The sequence below is a fragment of the Emys orbicularis genome, chromosome 10 (genome assembly GCF_028017835.1).
Source record: "Emys orbicularis isolate rEmyOrb1 chromosome 10, rEmyOrb1.hap1, whole genome shotgun sequence".
In the NCBI taxonomy this organism is placed as follows: Eukaryota; Metazoa; Chordata; order Testudines; family Emydidae; genus Emys; species Emys orbicularis.
Window position 1 is genome coordinate 30,521,105 of NC_088692.1, and position 25,282 is coordinate 30,546,386.

The 25,282-nt window shown below is 43.4% G+C and overlaps 1 protein-coding gene across 1 annotated transcript in view; it reads left to right on the forward strand.

Moving 5' to 3' along the window:
* The window catches only part of LOC135884588 (ectonucleotide pyrophosphatase/phosphodiesterase family member 7-like), a 53,529-nt gene extending 46,176 nt beyond the window's left edge, over positions 1 to 7,353 (forward strand). Inside the window, exons 3-4 of the mRNA XM_065412016.1 lie at positions 398 to 1,024; positions 7,012 to 7,353. Coding sequence (XP_065268088.1) covers positions 398 to 1,024; positions 7,012 to 7,353 — 969 coding nt within the window. The remainder of the gene's footprint in view (positions 1 to 397; positions 1,025 to 7,011) is intronic.
* The last annotated feature ends 17,929 nt before the right edge of the window (positions 7,354 to 25,282 follow it).

Sequence of the window (25,282 nt, forward strand, 5' to 3'; positions counted from 1 at the left end):
AATGTTCCAATGGTATCTGTAGCAGTGATATTTTGGGGAGGATCTGGGGGACAAGTAGAGAGGAAGTAGGGCTGAGAGTGGATATATACATCCAATCTACACATCATTCATCCCTTAAGAACTAAGATGAGACTGCAAGTTTATTTCACATATGCCATCAAATTATGTTAAATTTTATTTTTAAGATATATGCTTTGTATTTGTCCTAAGAGCTATGTTCATCTATATTTTCTTGAATTTTATAATTTTATATTTCATACACTACACTTAGCTCTCATGTTTTGAAATCTGTTTAATATACAGGTATGGTACGCAGCTGTCAGAAGTAACTGACGTTATAGATTTTGCCCTGTTATTAATAGTACAAATATCACCTTCCATCTATTCAATTTTTCAGGGGAAAAAAACAGCCTCATTCCATTATCCTGGCGGTGGTGCCACTTACAAGGGGCAGTCGGTCGACAGAACTCTAGTAGAGTCATTTGATCATCCTGACAGCAATGAGACAGAGTGGAGAGAAAACATTGATATGGTTATGAGCTGGTTTACCAAAGAGAACTTTGATTTTGTCACACTTTACTATGGAGAACCTGATAAAGTGGGGCACGCAAAGGGCCCGGAAACAGAAGACAGGAAGATTATCATTCAACAGATTGATAGGACCATTGGCTACCTTGTAGAAGCTATTGAGAAACATAACCTGAAGAATAAGCTGAATGTCATCATTACATCTGATCATGGCATGACCACAGTAAAGAAGAAACCTGAAGTACAGGAGATCTTATTGTCCAACTACATCAAATTCAGCAACTTGGTCAAGTTTGACATACTGGACTATGGTGGCTTTGGGATGATAACCCCCAAAGTAGGAAAAGAAGAGGAACTATATCAGGCACTGAAGAATGCTCATCCTCATCTAAAGGTGTATAAAAAAGAAGAGTTTCCTGAACACTTCCACTATGCGAAAAATGAACGAGTTTTACCAATCCTTGTTTATGGTGACCCTGGTTATAGTGTTAATGGGGTAAGTTCATTACTGAATCTAAAACCATAATCAGGTTTCTTGGCAGCCATAGAGTAACCTTTAGAAGATTCCACAGACAAGTCACTTTACAGTATTATTCACAAGTTGTAATTGGTGTTGGTTTTGCTCCATAATAAATTAAGCAATTTCCAGTGCTGGTAAATAAAACATGTATTTTTACCACATCCTGAATAAGGATGTATTAGCCTATGGTACTGATTGTAGCTTCTTGGGGCAGGGACTTCTATTTTGTTAACATGGCATTTACACAGTGCTTAGCGCAATTGGGTGCTGGTCCATGACTGGGATCCTAAGAGCAACTACTATATAAATAAATATGTACATACTATTTTATCCTGTTAATTACAGGAAAATAACAATTACACCAACAGAACATTTTCATTGCTACTGAGGGATGAGATGGATTCTCCGTCTCTTGATGTCTTCCAATCAAGACTGGGTGCCTTTGTGAAAGACATGTTTTGGTCAAACACAAGTAATTGGGCTCAATACAGGAGTAACTGAGTTAAATACCCTGGTCTGTGTTATACAGAGGTCAGACTAGATGATCAAATGGTCCCTTGAAATCTATGAAACGATGGAGCCCATATTAAAAAACAGACTTATCGAGTGTGCCACCTGAGCTTTGCCATGAAGCTACATGAGCCCCACACATTTTACTTAATGAATCTTTGAGTTTTAGCAGGCTTTGAGGACTCTGGTTTGGAATTTGGAACAATTCACTTGCCTTAAAACCTCTGACCAATGGAACCTTGTGGACAATCAAAACATTAAGCCATTTGGGGGATTTAAAATGCCTGGTCTTTTGAGGTGCTCACTTAGAGAAACAGGGTGAAAAGGGAGTCTGAAGGGTTTAAAAAAAAATCCCAAGATCCCACCATTGATTTCAGTGAGCTTCAGATCAGGCCCTAAATGAGTTCCAGTAAAGTTTATGAGCAACAGAGAGTCCTGTGGCACCTTTAAGACTAACAGATGTATTGGAGCATAAGCTTTCATGGGTGAATGCCCACTTCTTCGGATGCATGTCAAGTTTATATTCAGCCAGCATTTTATTCTAGGAAGGCCAGTAAGAATGATATCTTCAATTCATCTTTCCAACTTCATGTTAATAAGTTATGGCATCGGAATGCCATGTCTTCTATAGTACATAGCTGAATCTCAAAATACAGGCAAGTGTAAGGATTCTGGTGAGACACTGTGTTCACCTATAAGTTTGCAGGTTTAAGAACATAAAATGATTGACAGATTTTCACATCAAATTCATTTCCTGTGAAAGTTTACACTATTAACTACATGGACACAATCCTTTACAAAACCCAAATCACACACATTCCCTAGCATTTTGTTTTTTCTCTCATCCTACTACAGTACCATGCACTTTCAGGGAGTTTGTTTTTAAAACTATCATTCTTTTCTCTAAGAGAAACAATATCTTCATCCATGGATATCATCTCTTCACTACTATACTTGCTATGAGCCAAAGACTTCCGTCCTCATTCAGAGGACTAGAATAAAACTCCCATTAACTAAAATTCCAATTGCATAGCCATCTGGGTTCAGATGAATTGCTGGAGTTCTGCAATGTGTCAGTTAGATGTTCCTATTTAAAAATATTCTTTATAAAAACGAGGGTTGGGTGTTTTTTGTTTTTGTTTGTTTTGTTTTTACTATTCTAGGTGGAATTGTAGAGGACTAATTTTGCATAAGCCTCAGATTGGGAGTACTATACATGCAAATCACTTAATAAGATGAGACTTTCAACATGCATACCTCCCCTGCTTATTATTTTCTTAAATAAATCTATTTTATGTAGAAATTTATCAGTGTTGGTCATAGTCCAAATTTGCATTTGTTGGAAAAGTTTGAGCGGAACTGGATGAGCTCTAGTTGAGTTATGCACATATGAACAAGTTACAATTTTTCCACATATTCATATAACATTTTTGTGACCATGCAACTCCAAAACAGCTGGACCTAGAAGCTGCACACTTGACCGCTTTGTAGTTCTCTCTGAGTCTTAAAAAGTAAAGAAATCAGTTAAGTAGATTGAAAGTTATGATTTTTTTAATGTGGACGTGCACCTGCATTAGGATATCTCTATGACTTTTTAATGTATTTCAATTAGACAGTTGTTAAGGAGGCTCAGTTATAGATAGCTCAGTTCAGGACAGCTATGAATTTATCGTGAATATTCTTCAGAAGAGAAAATGCTACATATGCACAGCTTGGCTAAGACTCATCCATTTCCCAAGGCTGACAGCTAAACTCCTGGGCTGAGTGGAGTGGGAGAATATGCCCATGAAGCTGAGCTTCCTGGGCCACAGTCTCTGTGATGCAAACTGAAAGAGCTTCATTGACCTCAGCAGACCTTAAATCAAACTTGGAATTTTAGAAGTTAACAAGAGAAAAGACCTATTAATCTAATCCAGATTGGTTTGAAATTGTCCAAGTGACAGAACTACTTCCCTTGGGAGACTATTCCACAACCTAACAGACCTCACTGTCGGGAAGTTCAATGGCAATTTCATCCCATTACTCCTAATTAGACTTATTTGGTCCATCCTAAACAAATTCTCTCTCCTTGTATTGTCATGTGCCAAGTATTTTTAGACAGCTATGTCCCCCCCAACAATCCTAGCTGTCGCTTACCCAGCCTACTTTAGCCAACCTTTAATTCTTTTATTCCTTTCATTGTGATCAATCCCTCCAGCACCATGTTCACTTTCAGAGCCCTTCCCTGACCCCCCTCCAACTTCTCAGCATCTGATCATAGGGTGCCCACAACCAAAAGTAGTATTTTAGATGTGGCTGTCCCAAGAACTGTACAGAGAGAGAAACTAGCACCCCCCTGCATGCCATATGGAGCCTTTGAATGTGACAACCATAGCTGTATTTTACTGCCATGTTACACAGCAAACTCTTATCTCACCTACAGCCCACTATCGTGCCAAGGTCTTTATTGCCTTCCAGGTTTCTCCTTCTCATGCAGCATGTGTGTTTGGGGTTATTTCCCCCTAAATGTATTTATTTGCATTTTTCTACCTTGAATCTCACTGTTATTTACTTTGCCCACATGTCTAGTCTATTCAGATCCCTTTTGCATTATTTATCTCCTCTCACCATGCCTCCCCCAGCTTTAGTACTAGCTGAACATTTCATTAATACTCTGCTCTTGTAGCTCTAAAGATATTAAGTAGGAACACACCTGATTTCTTTATGCTCAGATGTCCCATGTAATCCCTAGACTGCTCCTTATCTCTTTTATAAACTATCCATCACCACGTGACAGCTATCCAAACTTTGTCTTCATTGTTCTTGTGGCAGACATTTTTAAAAGGAGTACGAACTATTTTAAACCACTGTTAATTTCATTCACGGCTTGCTTAGCAATGGACCTGCATGCTTGTGGAATGGGCCCTCTGCGCTAGCAGCAGCAATTTTTCTTCCCACCCACAAGGTTTCACTTTTGAGGTCTCAGAGGCATCAGTGTCATACAGAAGAGGCTAAGCTCAAGCTACAACCCACTTCTTTGTCAATTGGGCATAGAGCCCTGCCTTCTCAGAACCATTTCTGTCTCTTATGGAGTAACTTCTACGGAGTTCCCGGTCACTCCTCTGAGTGCCTGACAGAGGCTCAAACCCTTTTCCCCTCTTGCTTACCTCCACCCATGGATGATGGCAGCAAGTGGTAACCTATCTGCCTGCTGGCACTGGGTCTCTGTACCTAAAGTGAGGCCATTTTCTTTCATGGACTTTTCCCCCTAGTGTATTTATTCCTCCCTGCTCCCCCTTCCAACTATCTTCTGCTGCTGTTCACTTATCCCTGCAAGCCTTACTGACTTGGTGGGGTTGCCAGCCCTCTTGTCCTTTTAAGCTCAGCCACTTCTTTTAAGCTTCAGCCCAGCATTTGCTCTTTTCAGAGGCAGGGGACGCTGTAGAACTTTAATGATGATGTGTTTGGGGATTCGCCCGCTCTCCTTTTCACTGTGGACACACATGGAAGCGTGTTTGAGAAAGTTATGAGCAACTGAAAAGGAAATTGGAACTTAACTTCAATTACAGCAGACAAACCACCGCCTGTTTGTTAATTAGTTTGCGGGGTTGAGTTTTTTATTTAGAAAACTAGATCAGTTTATACAGTAGGTGTGATGGGGCAGTCTAGTGAGGAGAGCAAATGCAGTGGAAGTCAGGTATCTCACGTTCTACTCTCTTTTCTCCCCACTCACTTGCTGTGTGAAAGACCTTGGGAGACCCGCTTAATGGCTCTGAGCCTCAGATTACCACTTTGTATAATTGTGAGTAATTTGTTTCCATTGGACTTTGAAAAATCATCCTCAGAATTCTAGAAAGTAATATCCCCTCCCTGACTCTAAAAAGACATACTAAGGGATCAGCTCTTCCCTGTTGCTAAAATAGAGTTTCCTTCAGTCACTGTGCAAAAACACTGTCATTCTCTTCCCCACATGGATACCTCTATGCAATGAGTATCCATTTGCCCATATTGATATAACGAGTATTTTTTCCCCTCTGTTGGACTGATAGTTACATGACAGATTTGGGGGAGATAAAAAGCTATAGAGCTTGTCCTATAAGTGGTAGACAAATGCTCAGTAATCTACACTATAACTTCCAGTTTTGTCCTCAGAAGTTTTGGTCAGCTTAATCTGAGCCAAAATAATGAGCCTACAGCTACTTTATGGAGCAATAGGGATGTACAGTGGCCAGTGAGGCAGTTCCTAAGGTTTGCTGACTGCTCATGGTTAGAATTTAAATCAGACGGGAGATTTGGATTAGACTATTTAACATTTGTTGTTATCTTTGTGTATTACGGTTCTGGTAAATTGCACTATAACATTTTTGGAGCAATACCTATTTTCTACAATGGATCACTGCAAGTATTTTAAGAATGCAAACCACCTTTTCCTAAGATTTTTCTAGGAAGTCACCCTTTCTGCATATCAAGATAAATGGAATCAGGCTAAAGCCATAAACCCAGTAACAGAGTGCAAAGCTTTGGTGGAATGATACTCACACCACTGTTATTTTTGGTAATTACATGTCCTGCATTATCACAATCCCCTAATATTAAAACAAGTTAGCTCGTCTGTGGCTTTCCCATGAGCCTCCAGCAGAAGGCGGAGCATTGTTGTGTTGCTCCAGGAGCACTTCAGGAAGCAGATTGTGACTTTCAGAGTCACAATCTGCCTCCCAGTTCCCCAGCTGTGCAGATACTTCCCCTGGAGATGGCCTATACCTGCTACAGCATATTTTCCCCATTGTGCCCACATAGCTATGCAAGCCAGTGCATTGTGGGGGCAGGAGCAAAGGCTCTACCCACTCCCACAGCTGGGTGGAAGCCAACGTAGCAGCCCCATTGAGACAGCTGTCCTTCCCATGACCTGGATAACCAGCACAAGGAAGAATAAGGTGCTCCTTGCTTCCTTGCCCTGCTGCATAAATCAAGGCACGATCTGGCCTTAGCATCCAGAGGGGAATCAGGTGTCTTGACCATTGTCAGAGTTACGACAACATTTTGGCTCCATATTTTAATAAAACAAAGAAAGTGGATGTTTTGGGGTGTTATCTGGAAAATCTAAAGAGACACATGAGCTGGAATTGTCAAAGCTCAGTGTTACGCCAACCTAATGCATCAATTAGCTAACACAAAAGCACATTCTTGAACCTAACGCTTTTCTTCACACATTTCTTACTGAAATTGCCTTCCACCTCCCTTAATTCCCTTGCAGTTTCAGCTGGATACTGTATTTTCCTTCACTGCCTCATTTAAGTTTGTTTGCATTGCTGTGTGCTATTATATAGCAGTTGTATTTCACCCCAGAAGCAGAAGCATCTTCAGATAGGACTAGTGACTAAGTGACTGCTGTATGGGATGTTAAATTTGAGAATGCCTTTGAGATGAAAGGCACTAGATAAAGCTAAAACTGATTGTTGGTTGTTTTTTCCCAGAGGTTTATATTATATGTTAACAAAGGAGATCATGGATTTGACAATGAGGATATGGACATGAAGACAATATTCAGAGCTTTTGGTCCTGATTTCAAAGAGAATTACTTAGCTGAGCCCTTTGACAGTATCCACATTTATCCACTGATGTGTAAACTCCTGGGCATCAATCCACAGCCCAATAACGGATCTCTAGCATTTACACAGAAAATGCTCATTGATACTTCACAGCCAGAGCCAAACATCCTGCTTGTTGCTATAATTTTAAGTGCCATAGCAGCGGTGCTTGTGCTAATATTCATCTCATTGGTGACTTATACTGCCATCCAACGAAAGAAGGGGTAAGTACAGTTTTCTTTAGGGCTTGGATAGTTACACCGGGGAAAGCATTGGAAGGAGGGAGATGGGAATTAGGAGTCTTGGGCTCAGATATTACAATGCTTGGGACCATGTACACACACAGACAAAAGAAGAAATAAATCTTGGGGCTGACACTGAGTCTAGGACCCTGAATAGGCCATTTAACTTTTCACTCAACATTCCCATCAGTAAAAATGGTTACCAGTAGTTACTATACAAGGTACTAGGTGTAGTAATGAGCATCATATATCTGAGCACCTTTAGACTTTAGTGCAGCGGTTCTCAAACTGTGGGTCACAACCCCATTTTAATGGGGTCACCAGGGCTGACTTAGACTTTCTGGGCCCAGGGCTGAAGCCGAAGCCTGAGCCCCACCACCTACGGATGAATCCAAAGCCTGAGGACTTCAGCCCTGGGTGGTGGGGCATTGACTTTGGCCTCCTCACCCAGGGTGGTGGGGCTTAGGTGGGCTCAAGCTTTGGTTCCTCCTTGTGGGGGTCGTGTAGTAATTGTTGTTGTCAGATGGGGGAGGGGGGGGTCGCAGTGCAATGACGTTTTAGAACCCCTGCTCTAGGGTATTCATCCTTATCACACCCCTGTAAGTTAGGAAAGTATTATCCCCATTTTGCAAATGGCAAATGGAGGCACAAAGCAACCAGGTGACTTGCCCAAGGTCACACAGGAAAGCTGTGGGTGGTGAAGCAAAGAATTGAATCCAGGTCTCCAAGTCTCAGGTCAGCACCCTGACCACTGGGCAATCCTTTACCCTTGAAAAATAGGGAAAGCCCTACAAGCCTACCCTGAACTCTGAAAGTCCAGTCAGATTTCCCTGCCTTCCCCCACATCAGCACCAGTAATAAAGAGGATGTCATGAACCTTTATTTATTAGGCCTCAGATGACTCTTAAGATGCTTGTGTGAAAGGTGCTACATCAGTGCAGAGCAGCATTATCAACATCAGTGCTACACATGCCTAGATTAGCCAGGTGCTCTTGTGCCTGAAGCTCATGCCTTAACATTTAGCATTGAGTCTCAGAGCCAGGTGCTATGCATTAGACCTGACTCTCCATGTCTTGCACCTTGTAGAGCCATTGACACTTGTGTGAAGCTGGTACGTAATGCTACTGGTCTGATTCAGTAGCATTTTATACCAACTTCACACAGGAGGAAATGGCTACACAAGGTGCAAGACAGTGGAGAATCAGGCTCTACTGTCTGCACAGTAGGGTAAGTCACCTCCCACCCTCAGAGTTCATTACTAAAGCACACTAATATTTTGTGCACTAATTGATCTGTGTAGACCCTGCTGGTGCTCTGTAATGCAGCGCTGTATGAAACAGCACTATGTTAAGGCACACTAGAGAACCTTTAGTGTGGTCTACAGGGATCAATTAACATGTAATAAGTTATAGAAATTACACCCTTGTAAAGCACATTATGTGACTGTGTAAACAAGCCCCTATTTGTCTCCCCATGAAACAAAGCAGTCTGCCCTCTTTGGGCCTGATTCTCCTCTCTCTCATCCCGGCAACCAGGGGTAACTCCACTGAGGCCAGAGTTAGAGGGGTAAGACCGGAACTTGACCCTTTATGGGTATGAGTTGTACAGCAGCAAATGCAACTGTAATTAAAGGCGAATATCCAGTTAGAAAGTTATCTGCTGGTCAGATGATTATTTTGCACCTGTTCTGGAGGAGTGACAGCAAAATACATTGTCATAATGAGCTTTTTATAGAACATCGTCTGAGACTGCTAAGTGAGGCCCAGAAAAAAAAAATTCCTCTATTTAAAAGTTACCTAATGCAAAAAGGAAACTTCTGTATCCTTTCCCTCTTAAGCTTCCATTGTATAACCTTTTTCCTCAAAGCTACTTTATGACAGCAATAATAGTCTATCTTGTTCTAGTTTGATAAGAGACTGTGCCATAAATCCCTAAGTTTTCATTACTGATTAATTAATATTTATCTGTGCTAAGGAATGGAATGCAATGTTGTTGCACTTGAAAAAAGAGAATCAGCAAATATGAGATTTATTTTAGGAGGCACCAAGTTGTTCATTGCAAATCATGTTTTATTCACGCCTTTAAAATATACAAGACACCAAAAATTGCATTTCCACTCTTTGAAATCTCAATAAAACATTGGTTCAATCATTTTCCAGTCATAATTTAGTCATATTTCACACTCACATTGATTATTCTGGATGAAATATATATGTGAGCATTATTACATTCAATGGAAACATTCTAGTAAACAGCATGCATCTATGGAATGCTTCATTATTTAGGATTCTCTCAGCCAGCAATTATGAGGACCATTTTTCTTGTGACAATATAGAAGATGTCAAGAAGTTTTAATTTTGTTTTATATTTCTTTAGTTATTTAAAAAGGGACTGCAGTAGCATTAACTATAGTACGGAGGGGTCTGATTCAGGGCAAGTAAACAGCAAAAAGTACCCATTTAACTTTATTACATTGGAGCCTGCTAGAAAGTCATAATACCTGGGTCCTGGGTCCACTCAGGCCCAAGGAGGTAGAGTTGCCCAAACGGTGTAACAACCTCAAATTTCACAGGTGTTTTCCACATCCAGCTTTGGATTGCAAGACAATTGGGGCTGGATTTTCAGTGCGCTGAATTCTTACACCATCAATTGAAGTCAGTGGGAAATGGAAGGGCTCATAACCTCAGGAAACCAGGCCCTTGAGGGTAGGTCTACACTGCAAAGAAAAACCCACAGCACTGAGTCTCAGAGCTCAAGTCAACTGACTTGGGCTCATGGGGCTAAAAATAGCAGCAGACACGGTTGGCCTCAGCTTGGGGCTCAGGTCCTGAAGCCCAGCACAGAGGGGAGGGTCAGAGCCCAGGCTCAAGCCTGAGTGGGAACATCTACACTGTTATTTTTAGCCCTGCAGTCTGAGCCCTGTGAGCCCAAGTCAATGAAGCCAGGCTCTGAGACTTAGTGCCATGAGTTTTTCTTTGCAATGTAGACGTATCCTTAGGGTCTTGAATTTATTTCAGCCTCTGCATGGCAGCATTGTCATTGTCATTGTGAGTCTGATCCACTGATGTCAGTAAGAGTCTTCCCAGACCCTGTGTCTTCATACTGATGTTGGATCATACATAATACTGCATCACAAGGTGATAACATCTTGATGGTAACATGCAATTGTCATACAACACTGTTCCACACATTCATAAGTGATCTGGAAAAAAGGGGTGAACAGGGAGCTGACCAAGTTCACAGACCATACAAAGTTACTCAAGATAGTTAAGTCCAAAGCAGACTGCAAAGAGTTACAAAGGGATCTCACAGAACTGGGTGAGTGAGCAACAAAATACCAGATGGAATTCAATGTTGATAAATGCTAAGTGATGCATATTGAAAACATAATCCCAACTATACACATAAAAGGATGGGGTCTAAATTAGCTGTTACCACTCAAGAAAAAGATCTTGGAGTCATTGTGGATAGTTCTCTGAAAACATCTGCTCAGTGTGCAGCAGCAGTCAAAAAAGCGAACAGAATGTTAGGAACCATTAGGAAAGGGACAGATAAGACAGAAAATATCATAATGCCTCTGTATAAGTCCATGGTATGCCCACACCTTGAATACTGCGTGCCTTTCTGGTCACGCCATCTCAAAAAAGATATTCGAATTGGAAAAGCTACAGAGAAGGGCAACAAAAATGATTAGGGGTATGGAACAGATTCTGTAGGAGAAGAGATTAAAAAGACTGCTTGGAAAAGAGATGACTAAGGGGGGATATGTTAAAGGTCTATAAAACCATGACTGGTGTAGAAAAAGTGAATAAGGAAGTGTTATTTACTCCTTCTCATAACACAAGAGCCACGGGTCACCCAATGAAATTAATAGGCAGCAGGTTTAAAACAAAAGGAAGTACTTCTTCACACAATGCACAGCAACCTGTGGAACTTGTTGCCAGGGGATGTTGTGAAGGTCAAAACTATAACGGAGTTTTAAATAAGTTCATGGAGGATAAGTCCATCAATGGCTATTAGCCAAGGGATGCAACCCCATGCTCTGGGTGTCTCTAGCCTCTGTTTGCCAGAAGCCGGGAGTGGATGAAAGGGGATGGATCATTCGATGGATTGCCTGTTCTATTCACTCCCTCTGAACTATTTGGCACTGGCCGCTGTGGGAATACAGGATGCTGGGCTAGAGGGACCAGGTGGTCTGACCCAGTACAGCAGTTCTTATTGTCTTGGTTTTATAAGTATTATTCTTGTGCAGCAGCACAAATCCAAACCCACTGGAGTCAAAGATAGAGAGGCTAGGAGATGAAATCTGGACAACTGATACATTTAATAGTAACAGGAGTACTTGTGGCACCTTAGAGACTAACAAATTTATTAGAGCATAAGCTTTCGTGGGCTGAAGTGGGTTGTAGCCCACGAAAGCTTATGCTCTAATAAATTTGTTAGTCTCTAAGGTGCCACAAGTACTCCTGTTATTTTTGAGGATACAGACTAACACGGCTGCTACTCTGAAACATTTAATAGTGTTTTTTCTGGACAGCACACTACCACCAGGAAGGCAGATTGTCAAAGCAAGCACCTCAGTGAGAGGAGCCCATTTCAAAAGCCATGCTGATGGTGTTGTGGGTCAATTAGCTTAGCAGTTGTGGATCACACCCAATCCCTTCATCAGAATGAGATAGCACTTAGCACAATAACAATTTCATGGAAAAAATTTGCAGGAAACACACATATTAAATAGATTTAAACAGGAAAGAGGAGGACGGCGTCTGGTTCCTTTCCTATGCTACCAGCAATCATCTCCCTCTCCACGTTTACAGCATCCTCTTCAACCATGTTAATCACTTCCACTCATATGAAATGCTAAACTAGACAGCACTACATGTCAGCATTAAGTTCCTGATCCAGCACCCACTGAAGCCAACAAAAAGAGTCTCAGGGCCATGCCCCTGGTCCTCACGGTCCAAACAAAAAGGACCATGCCAAATATTTTGGCTACAAGGGCAACCTGTCTCTTCTTTTACTCTTAAACAATCAGCAACAGCACCACAGCAGTGCCATTGTTGTACCCATAAAGTTCTGTGAAAAATTAGAGCTGGAAAGAATGTTAAATAAAGTTACATTATGAAAATCCTCCTTCCCTCCACCCTTCCCCCATTGGGGGATGGGTGGGAGCAGGGAAGGTTTAACATCTCCATTGTTTAGAAAGATCTCAACTCAAGATAAAACAAAAAAGAGTGCTTGCAATTCATGTTGTGGATGAATATTAAGGATGAGAATATAACTCGTAATATATACTCCTGTTAATGCACATATGCAGGAAGCACTGCTTCTGCTGCCTTCTGTCCTCTAAACACCCAGGTTTTTAAATTAAATTTTAAATTTAAATAAATTTTTAAATAAATTGTGAAATTTAAACTGCAGTTTACTCTTAACCCGTTCAGTGACATGTAAAAAAAAAAAAAAAAATTAAAAAAAAAAAAATTCTGCATCAAGTTCAGGTAACAATTCACCTCAGAATAAGTCTGTTGTAAAAGTTGAACCTGACATAGCAATGTGTATTGCAGTAACACTGATGCCTACAAAAAGCAACATGATAGAGAAATCTAAAATAATGAGCAGTATAGAAGAGAGAGATTGGGAGATCCTGTTGACCTTTTCCTATAATATTAGAACAAGGGAATGGCTTATGAAATTTAGGACAGCACCAGATTTAAAATAGATGGAAAGAAATACCATTTTTACCTATGCATAAAATAACCTGTGGAACTCACTGCTGTGAGATACCATTAAAGTTACATACTTTGCAGGATTCAAAAGAATATTATTCATATAAATGTCTAATAAGACATGTTCAGGGAATAACCACCTAGGGTTAGGGAGAAATTTCCCTATGGACAGGTTATTCCATACTTGTTCCTTATAGGGTGCCTTGCATCTTTCTCTGAAGCATCTTGTACTGCCCATTCTCAAAGAAAAACACTGAGCTAGATGGGGTGTCTGTTTGAGCCACTAGGCCTATTCCTACTTTCCTGCATTTGAAAGTTGGACTGTGCACGTATAGGAAACATCTCGATTCGGTTTTTCTGTGCTTAAGGTATTGAGCTCAAAATGTTTGGATGAAGGAAACCCATTATCAGTTAAGTGTAATGCAAGATATATATCTTTTGTATATATGTCATCTATAACTTGAAATAAATAGGTTCCCCCCCCACACACAGAAAGCATTTTCAGTTTCTAATTAACAGTAACGTACCAGATGTTTTGTTAGCTATATCATCTGTCTCTGGGTACAAGACTCTAGAAATGGCTTGAACAATCTGTTATAAGCAGCAATGATCTGTAGGAACACTGGTGAAATGCGCTCACTCAAAATGCAGTTGCCAAGGCTTCTTTTTTAGTCTGAGCATATGTTTTCCTCTGGTTTTGTCGAGTGTGAAATGTGAAACCACCAGACTCCTCAGAAACATTTTACCTACCGTGAGATTCTAAACCTCCAAAATGAGCATAATTTAGTCACCTGTGATAGCTGTAGTCATGGTGAGAGCAGTTCTTTAACTAGATTAGAAGTGAAGGGTAATAGTTTTTGACATTCATGGAAGCTACCCAGGATGACAGGAAGAACAGCCACATAAGCTGGTTCTAGGTATTAGTAATAGTTGACATCACAACATCTGTTATTCATATTTGCTGAGAATAGGAAAGATATGGTGCAAGTGGAAAAGTGCCCAGATTAGTAGAGGGTCACTTAGTGAGATTTGTTTGTATGATGTATAATTATGCATCTCATTTTCTGCATGCCACACCTTTACTTTTCTAAGAACAATCCCTGTGTGCAGATTTCAGCTGACATATTGTCCTCAGAGTTGCTGCAGACTGTAATGGATGAGATGCGCGCACACACACACTGCTCTCTTATGGAGACTTAGATTAAAGAGAGAACAGAAGTCAAAATAGGTCATTATAGACAGAGGCTGAGATGCGCAAAGCCCAAATGGTTTCCACTGAAATTAATGGGAATTGTTGGGTGTCTAAATCTCCTTAGTTTGCTTTGAAAGTCTCAGTCTGGAGGTATACATTTTATGGCCCGTGAAAACTTAACACCACTGTGTATACCTCTATTACAGGCGTGGGCAAACTTTTTGGCCTGAGGGCCACATCGGGATTCCGAAACTGTAAGGAGGGCCGGGTAGGGAAGGCTGTGCCTCCCCAAACAGCCTGGCCCCTGCCCCCATCCAACCCCCCACACACACACCCCTTGTCCCCTGACTGCCCCCTCCCGGGAACCCCTGCCCCTAACTGCCTCCCCGGGACCCCATCCCCTATCTAACCCCCTCTGCCCCTGTTCCCTGTCCGCCCCCCCGAACCTCCACCCCATCCAACCGCCACCTGATCCTTGTCCCCTGACTGCCCCCCAGGATCCCCTGCCCCTTATCCAACCCCCCCCCACTCCATGCCCACTTACCATGCCACTCAGAGCACCAGGACTGGCAGTCGCACCGCCCAGCCGGAGCCAGACATGCCGCCGCGCAGTCTAGAGCACCGGGGCAGGCCAGCGGCTCTCACAGCCATGCTGCCCGGCAGGAGCTTGCAGCCCTGCTGCCCAGAGCGCTGGCGGCATGGTGAGCTGAGGCTGCAGGGGAAGGGGGACAGAGGGTGAGGGGCCAGGGGCTAGCCTCCCCAGCCGGGAGTTCAAGTTCCAGGCAGGATGGTCACACAGGCCAGATGTGGCCCGCGGGCCATAGTTTGCCCACCTCTGCTCTATTACATATTAGTTCCAAGTGATAGCAGTGGGAGATCTGTAAGTAGGAGTATATCATATGCAATACAGACCCGTGGTACAGCTTAGACAGGAGAATTTTGCCCCAAATGTTTTTTGCAGTATTTGTTGTAACAATGAAAAAGAGCTTCCAATCCATTTAACAAGTATTTTCTCACCCCACCTACAGGCTAAAGAAGGATCATCACAAAGCAATGAAGAACCCACCTTCATCATCAACAATGTTGTGAACCATTTTCATTTTGAGAGAAGACATAGTATTTGAAAAACCAAGTCTGCATCTTGTTCTTTCTGGTTCTATTTGCTGTGTGTCTGCTACCAGAAACTGGTAGAAAGCTAGATTAAATGATCATTTTACATGTTTTGTTTTGTTTTAAAACTTTTGGCTAGATACATTACAATACAGGTCCTAAAAAAAATCCTTGGTCTCAAAACAGCGAGGATCGTAACATGGTATCATTTCACAAACAAGAGAGCATCAGCATGTGCAACAAAAAGCTGTACAATGAAAGTGTGTGTGTGTGTGTGTGTGTGTGTGTGTGTGTGTGTGTGTGTGTGTGTGTGTGTGTGTATTGCCACTTCTGTTACAAGGCTTGTTCCCCACTCTGGACAGTCCATTGGGAGTGGCCCCAAACACTGGATCCCACATGCTCCTAAGCCAACTGGTTCTGGGCAGAGTCAGGTCTCTGTTCTTAGCTCTGGGTTTCTAAGGCACACTCCGAGGTGCTGATCTCATGTCTGCCACCCTTCCTTAGGATGTGGGGCTCCGCAGCCGCCTTAAACTCCAGAATTAGTGCCTTAGCCCTCTCAAGCCCCCTATTTGCTTAGTTATATTCCCTCAGTGCTTCACTGTGCTGTGGGAAATCTCAGCTACTGTCCTTTCACGGACAACATGGCATGCAAATAAGGAATACAGGCTTAGCAAAGGAATTCCTTAACTAGTCACTTTTACTCTTGAAAGCACTAGAGAGTTACAGATCTTTGAAAAACAAAATCCTGAATACCCCCAGTTAGTATGACTTATTCCTCCTGTGAATCCTGTATTTGGTCTGCATCCTTAGACTAGACAGCCCTTTTTGCCTTCTCTCTCCTTTTTCCTCCCAAAAGATATCTGCAAATTAAGCATGAACTAAAGCGACATAATCAGGGCTGGCTCCAGCATTTCTGCCGTCCCAAGCAAAAAAAAAAAAAAAAAGCCGCGATCGCGATCGGCGGCGGCAATTGGAAAAAAAAAAAAGCCGCGATTGGCGGCGGCAGTTCAGCGGCAGGTCCTTCGCTCCTAGAGGGAGTGAGGGACCTGCCGCCCCCGAATTGCCGCAGGTGCCGCCCCTCTCCCTTGGCCGCCCCAAGCACCTGCTTGTTAAGCTGGTGCCTGGAGCCGGCCCTGGACATAATGGCCACAATTTCAGGCCTTCGCTTAGCTGTTTTGGACAACATTCAAACATTCCATGTACCAGTTTTACTTTTGCCGTCGACACACAGTATACTCTGGTGCAAGGTTACATTGGTCATTTTCACCTAGCAGCATTTTGACCGTTTCAGTTCTAAGGACAACTGACCAGAGGGTCAATTGACCACAAGTGGTTGGCTTCAGTATTAACACCTTCATGACATGAATGTACCAACCCCAGAAGGCCACTGGACCATTTATCCTCTCTATCTCCACCAAGTTTGCCAACAGGTTTATTAGAGTACCTAGATTCAATTGGGTGTTCTCTATTTATCTAAACATCACTGTTGAAATGTTTATAGCTGTACAATATAAATTTGAACAAAAACATTCAACAGCCCTGCAGTCATGCCTCCTTGGGCTGCCATACCATTACATGTCATAAAACAAGCAATGCTGGGTTTGATAAATACTCTGGGACCTCTCCAAAAAAAAAAAATCCAGGGCTATACAGGAAGGTGTGATGGTGAGTCAGTAATTCTTGCTGAACTAAATACCTCAGCCATATTACAGTCACTGTGTAGTACGAGGTGCCATCTTTCAGTTTTGATGTCAACTCACTGATATCCCAGGGCATTTTTAGCCATACCAAAAGGTAATACGCTGAACAAATTTCAACTGAGTTATTACATCTTGTCTACTAAAGTTCCCTCTGCAAATTTTCTTCTTCACTTCCTGTCCTATACTAGCATGCAGTGTTGCTGGGTATTGTTTAAACAGTACTCATATTTTATCTCAGAAGTGGGTACATTTGAATCACTAATGAAGGGACTGGTTACCAATTAACAGTGCGACTCTTCGTACTAGCCACATGAAGGGTGCTAAAAACAGGAACCTGTGAAAGTGCCTACCATAAAGATCTGTTTCTCTGAAATAGATCTCAAATACTTCACTTGGAATCTCTTTTCTATGCACAGAGAATCTTTCACTGCCTGTGTGCCAAATAGGTCCTATGGCATTCAAGTAGGAGATTCCAGGTGCTACTTCTTGTTATTTTTTTTGAAAGAATGCCATTGTAACAGAATGTACCATTCACTCACTCAGATTCTCTACAAGTTCTTTCCTCAAGAAAGGAAACAAAGCTGACAAACAACCTTCTCCAAGAGAGCCAGGAAACTGCATTAGAAAGATGGCAGGTATTCACAAGGCACAGGTAAGGGGTGTCCCAGTGTCTTTTGTGATGGAAGACAGGAGGTGGTAAAGAACAGAACAATTTCCATCATCATTCAGAGTGCAATGTATAGTGCTCAGGTGAGTTTTATATATGAAAAGTGACTTTAAACAGCAACAGTAAGTGAATAATACAACTGATAGAACATTAAGGTAAACATAGATAGTATATGTGTAGATGGATGAAGACAAGTCTTTGACCAGCCTCATGCAAGTGTTCTGGGTCTCTACAGCTGCTCCAGAACTAAACCAGACTGACTGCTCAATGAGTTGACATATATAAATAGACCCAAATTTAAGTTTCTTATTCTTTCCTTCAAGGCCCTTCAGAACTCTGCCCCTCCCTACTTATTTTATCCCTATGCACATCACCCCAGCCCATTGCTGCTCTGATTCACCAGCAATGCCCCCTTGAATGCCCATTTGTCTGCTTCTCCCACAATACCTCAGCACATTCGTTCATGCTGCCTCCTCTCTGAGGCAATCCCCATGGCCACTACCCCCTCCTCCTTTAAATCCTTTCTCAAGACCAACTTCTGCTGGGATGCTAAAGAGAACTCAGCTAGCTGTGACAGGGAGGTTGAGTAGCACAGCAGGAAACAGAATGCTGTTATATAAGAAAACACCTACTGAATTAACCACACAATCAGGTTGCACGCTTTGGCTGTGTGCGTACTATGAGTAGGGCCCTACCAAATTCACAGCCATGAAAAACACGTCACCGACCATGAATCTGATCTCTCCCTGTGAAATCTGGTCTTTTGTGTACTTTTACCCTGTATTATACAGATTTCACAGGGGAGACCAGCATTTCCCCAAACTGGGGGTCCTAACCCAAAAAGAGGAGGTGGGGGAGTCACAAGGTTATTGTAGGGGGGGGTCACAGTATTGCCACCCTTACTTCTGCATTGTCTTCAGAGCTGGGTGGTCAGAGAGCGGTGGCTGCTGGCTGGGCGCCCAGCTCTGAAGGCAGCACTGCTGCCAACACAGTCATGCAGAAGTAACAATGGCATGGTATGGTATTGCCACCCTTACTTTTGTGCTGCTGCCTTCAGAGCTGGGCTCCCGGCCAGCAGCCACCACTCTCCGGCAGCCCAGCTCTGAAGACAGCGCTGCTGTCAGCAGCAGCGCAGAAGCAAGAGTGGCAACACTGCAACCCTCCTCCTTAGGGTCAGGCCCCCTACAGTTACAACACTGTGAAATATCAGATTTAAATAGCTGAAATCATTAAATTTACCATTTTTTAAATCCTATGACCATGAAATTGACCAAAGGGGACCATGAATTTGGTAGGGCCCTATGAGCAAGGGATGTGATTCCCAGCTTGGGCAGACATACCTGCACTAACTCTCATCAACCTAGCACATTAAAAATGATAGTGTTGGGCAGCAAAGAGCAGTCGCACAGGCTAGCCGTGCCAACTAAAACCAGCCTGAATTCTGTGGGTACATACTTAGTGCAGCTAGCCCATGCCACCTCTGCTCGTGCTACCACAGCTACACTGCTATTTTCATTGAGCTAGCGCCATCGTGTCTATGTGAGCTGGAAACGGTGAAGCCGCAGCCTCAGACAGCTTATGTAACTGCCACAGTCACTTACTGACCAGCGCATCTCCTCATGGCCAGGCGTGACAGCAGCCCCAAATCAGTTAACCACACCAGACAGTTGCTTGGCCTGGCAACGGTAAGCCTCTTTACACAACTCCAGCCCTCTGGCCAGGTCATTTACTACTACTCCAGAAGGGATAAGAGTACAAGTCCCAAAGGCTAATGGGCCTGCATTAGGTCACTAGGCCCAGTCCAGGCTCTATATTCCTTGCCCACTCTTCCTCAGGGAGGCTTTCCTATCCCCTCATCGGGGGGAAACCCAGACCTGCCCACTGCTCTGGGTTCCAGCCCAGGGACCCTGCATTTCAGCATCTAGAACCTACTCCTTACAATCCCTTGCTGCTTCTCTGGACTGCTTCCTACCTCTCTCTGCACAGGCACCTTTCACTGAACTCCTTCCTCCAGTCTTCACTCAGTGGAAGTCTAACTCCTTACACAGCTTCCCACCAGTCTGCTACTGGGCACCTTCCTCTTGGTAGCTCTCAGTCTCTCTAACAACTACTCAGTATGTCCTATTTGCAGCCTTCTTATCCCAGCAATTAGCAACAGCTGAGGAGGCAGCTAGCCTAGCTCTTAAACCTTTAGTGGCTGTGGTACACCTCATCACAGAAACCATATGATCTCATCACTGTTACCCTCATCCTTCCTCTCCACCTTCACTCTATTGCTTGTTACAACTACCTGTGTCCTGTTTCCAATTAGATTGCAAGCTCTTTGGGGTATGGACTGTGTCTTCCTATATATTTCTATATATAGAAAAGTTGGGGATTGGTCCTGCTTTGAGCAGGGGGTTGGACTAAATGACCTCCTGAGGTCCCTTCCAACCCTGATATTCTGTGATTCTATGACCATCTAGTATCATGAGGCTATGTTCCTGTCTTGGACCTTTGGGAGCTCCCACAATACAAAAATAAAATAAAATAGGAAAACTAATTATAGTCCATCTAATTCATATAACCCTGCCTGAAGGAGAAGCCCCTTTCATAAATGACCAGTCCTCAATTTTGAATCCTGTCTAGAAAAAGACAGCTCTTGATGGAGACAGCAGCAAAGAGCTGATATGTTATAAAAGGAAAGGAAATAAAAGGATGAACACAGAGAGGTGAAAGGAGGTGTGTACCGTCTGTTTTGTCTCTGAATAACAATGTTGCCAACTCCTGTGATTTTACTGTGTCTCGTGATTTTTTTAAAGCCCCAGCTTCTGGAGTCAAGTGATTATGTCAAAATCAGACCTTTCATTTTTAAAGAAGAGTAAGTTTCTTAATGGCTGCAGAGAAAAGTTTGAAAACTTGATCCAAATACAGCCAAAGTCTCAGAAAACAGAAGGCATATATAACTACCCTTCTCCCAAAAGTTTACTATTTTTTAAAAAAACTCCTGATTTTTGAGAACTGGCTTATGATTTTTGAGGCTTGGAGGTGGAAAAACTGACATTAAAAAGAAAAGAGCAGAAAGGGAAAAAATAAAACTTCCTGGATGTACACTGAGAGCTGAGGCTTTCCAGCCTCCCTCTCACAGAGACTTTGCTTTTATTGTCTTCTAAACTTTAGTCCTCTCCACTGGCTAGTCAAGAGCAAATTGATGATTACTTAAAAGACTCGTTTGTTTGCATTAGAGGGACCCTGAGGTAAGCTTAGAACAACTCAGTTCTGTAGAGGGAATTAAAAATGCTATGAACTAACAGAAAGCTAATAAAATGCCAGTCACCAATAGCGCCAGTCTAACAACATCTTTATAAACATAAAATAAAGAGGAAAAATCTCTTTTTATTGCAAAGTTAACCCAGCATTGTAAATTCTGGGCCCCACTCCTAAAAATTACATTCTAGAGCAATATTGCTTTTATACAGAGAAAAGAGACACCTACAAAGACCCATCTCTCTACTAAATAATATTGTAAAACTGAGAGATGCATTTGGTACAATGTCAGAGTATAAAACAAATTACCAAAAAATCTCAAGATCTCTAGAGCAATACTTGACTATCAGATGATACCCTCTTTCCCCTTCATATGAAAAACTAAAACAAGCAAATTTTTGGTGGGAACATTCACCAAAGCCAATGGAGTTTTAAATATTAAGCTACTTTTTTTTTAACCTGAAAATTGAGGAGTTTTAAAAATAAAAAAGTAATGGCCCAAAAGGGCCTCTGTTATAACCTGGATAGGAGGAGGTTTTGTGCAAATTGAAATCACTTGGCTGATAGGAATTTATTCTCAACTCCTTATGCTCCTAGATGGAAGCCCCAAAAAATTATTAGTGCTACATGCGGAATAAAATTGCTACTATCTTTCCATTGGGTAGAAAGAAAAAAATTACATTTTAGCTGTTTCAGAATAAGGAGAACAGATTCCCAGATTCTCATTGGTATTCTTTGGCTCCTTGCCTGAGACAGTTGTCAGACAAGCTGCCAAAGAATACCAGCATAGTGTGCTATAGGACAGCGGTTCTCAACCAGGGGTCCAGGGCCCCCTGGGGGGCTGTGAGCAGGGCCATCATGACACTCGCTGGGGGCCAGGTCAGAAAGCTGAAGCCCCACCGCATGGGGCTGAAGCCTGAGGTCTTGAGACCCACCACCTGGGGCTGAAGCCAAAGCCTGAGCAGTTTGGCTTCACGGGGGCCACCATAGCATGGGGTCCCAGGCAATTGCCCTGCTTGCTACTCCCTAACGCAGGCCTTGGCTTTTATATGCAGAAAACCACTTGTTGTGCCACAGGTGGGCCGTAGAATTTTTATAGCATGTTGGGGGAGGGCGGCTCAGAAAGAAAAAGATTGAGAACTCCTGCTGTAGGATACTGACTCTTGCCAATGGAAAGGAATGGAAGCCCATGGACCAGGTCTTTCCCTTTTGCAGAACTTAGGAAAAAACTCCCCACTCAAATCTTCACTGGGACTAGTCACATGAATAAAGCTACATACTTAAACTTGTTTAGGATGGGGGGCCAAGCTGCTTGTATGTAGGTTTCACAGTATTATTTGCTCTGTGGTAGTGCCTAGCAGCCCGTCATATACCGGGGCTCGTTGTTCTAGGCGCTGTACAAATACAATAAAAAAAGGATCCCTGCCCCCAAATAGCTTACAATCAAGTCAGAGAAGAGACAACTGGTGGAGACAGATGGGGTAGCACAAGGAAAAAATGAGACAATATTGGTCGACATGACAGGCAGCAGTCACAGCACACCAGCTGTCTGACCTTTGTGAAGTTTTTGTTTTAACGAGAGATTTTAAAAATAAAAAACTAAAAATAAAACACTAAACATTAATGAACTGAGCCTCACGGGCAGGTCAGGGGTGGCCAAACTATGGCCCGCGGGCCGCATCCGGCCCGTCAGACCTTTTAATCTGGCCCTTGAGCTCCCGCCAGGGAGCAGGGTTTGGAGCTTTCCCCGCTCCGGTGCTCCAGCCAGGGAGCGGGGTCGGGGGCTTGCCTTGCTCCGCTCTGTGCGTGCAGCAGCTCCACGTGGCTCCAGGAAGCAGGGGCAGCTAGGGGGCTCCGCACGCTGCACCCGCCCCAAGCACTGGCTCTGCAGCTCCCATTGGCCAGGAACCGCAGCCAATGGGAGCTGCGGGGCCGGTGCCTGAGGACAGGGCAGTGCACATAGCGGCATGGCCCCGCCTCCGTTTGGGAGCTGGAGTGGGGATGGGCTACTGTTTCCAGGAGCCACTTCAAGTGAGCACTGCCTGGATCCTGCATCCCTGAGCCTCTCCCACACCCCAACCCCTTGCCCCAGCCCTCATCACCCTCCAAACCATTTGATCCCAGCCCAGAGCACCTTCCTTCATCCCACACCCCTCATCCCCAGCCCCACCCCAGAGTCTGCACCCCCAGCCAGAGCCTTACCCTCCCATGCGCCCCAATCCCCTGCCCCAGCCGAGAGCCCCCTCCCGCCCTCCAAACCCCTTCATCCCAGCCCAGAGCACCCTCCTGCACCCCAAACCCTCATCCCCAGCCCCACCCCAGAGTCTGCATCCCCAGACGGAGCCCTCATCCCCCCGTGTGCCCCAATCCCCTGCCCCAGCTGAACCTCCATACAATTTCCATACTGAGATGTGGCCCTCCGGCCAAAAAGTTAGCCCACTTCTGTGTAGGTACTATTATCCAAACCTCATCCACCTTCCACTCTAAATACAAGACATACTTTTTTGACCTTGCCTTTGCTAATATAAACTATGAATGTGTAATATATTTTCAAAAATCCACTAACTAAACACTACACTGCACACACAATTTTCCCCCTGGGAAGAAGGTGAGAGATAGAATGGTCCACACATGAACAGATGTTAGTTATACTGCTTAATGTACTACTGGAAAACATTCAGAGGTACTGCTGTGATGAGGGTGTTATAAGAATCTGAACAAAATAGAATCCTAATTTTACAGCTGAGAAAACAGAGGCATGGACAGATTATGTGACTTGCCTGATGTCACATAGTAAGTCTCTGTCAGAGATAGGAAAGGTAATCAGGGCACCTGACGCACAGTCTTGTTCTTTGGTCACAAGACCACCCTTTCCCTGCATGTCTGCTTGAAATAACTCATATGGAAAGGAAAACAAAAATGATGGGAAGGATTTATCGATGATCAAACTTTTCATGTGAGTGTATTCTTCTGTATCTCCTTTTGCCACATTAGCTTTCATTTACTGGCCCACTATTCTTTTTCCTATGGCTACGGATCCACACTTCTAATATTATTAAGGATATGGAAAATATTATAATTATTTCAGAGAAATAGTAGCTTAGAATAAGCATGAAATGTACATATCTAGGATGATTAAAAGAGCATTAAACTGATTAAAGAACTCAGAAAGTCAGCTTTTTGTTGATATGTATAAGAATGAAAAAAGGAAGGAAATAGGAATAGAACTATTCAGTACCACAAAACAGTTCCATCTTAGGCCTGGTCTACACTAGGAGTTTATGTCGAATTTAGTGCCGTTACATCGAATTAACTCTGCACCCGTCTACACCACGAAGCTATTTAGTTCAACATAGAGGTCTCTTAAATTCGACTTCTGTACTCCTCCCCAACGAGGGGAGTAGCGCTAAATTCGACATGGCCATGTCGAATTAGGCTAGGTGTGGATGGAAATCGACGGTAATAGCTCCGGGAGCTATCCCACAGTGCACCACTCTGTTGACGCTCTGGACAGCAGTCCGAGCTCGTATGCTCTGACCAGCCACACAGGAAAAGCCCCGGGAAAATTTGAATTCCTTTTCCTGTCTGGGCAGTTTGAATCTCATTTCCTGTTTGGACATCGTGGCGAGCTCAGCAGCACTGGCAACGATGCAGAGCTCTCCAGCAGAGATGGCCATGCAATCTCAGAATAGAAAGAGGGCCCCAGCATGGACTGATCGGGAAGTCTTGGATCTGATCGCTGTGTGGGGCGATGAGTCCGTGCTTTCCGAGCTGCGATCGAAAAGACGGAATGCAAAGATCTACAAGAAGATCTCTAAAGCCATGGCAGAGAGAGGATACAGCCGGGATGCAACGCAGTGCCGCATGAAAATCAAGGAGCTGAGACAAGGCTACCAGAAGACCAAAGAGGCAAACGGACGCTCCGGATCCCAGCCCCAGACATCCCATTTCTACGAGGCACTGCATTCCATCCTAGGTGCGGCCGCCACCACTACCCCACCACTGACCGTGGACTCTGAGGATGGGATATTGTCGACGGCCGCTTCCTCGGACATGTTAGCGGACGGGGAAGATGAGGAAGGAGATGAGGAGGACGAGGCAGTCGACAGCGCTTACAACGCTGATTTCCCTGACAGCCAGGATCTCTTCATCACCCTCACGGAGATCCCCTACCAACCCTCCCAAGGCATTAACCGTGACCCTGAATCAAGGGAAGGAACAGTTGGTGAGTGTTTTAAACATGTAAACATTTATTTTGAACAGAACAGGAATAT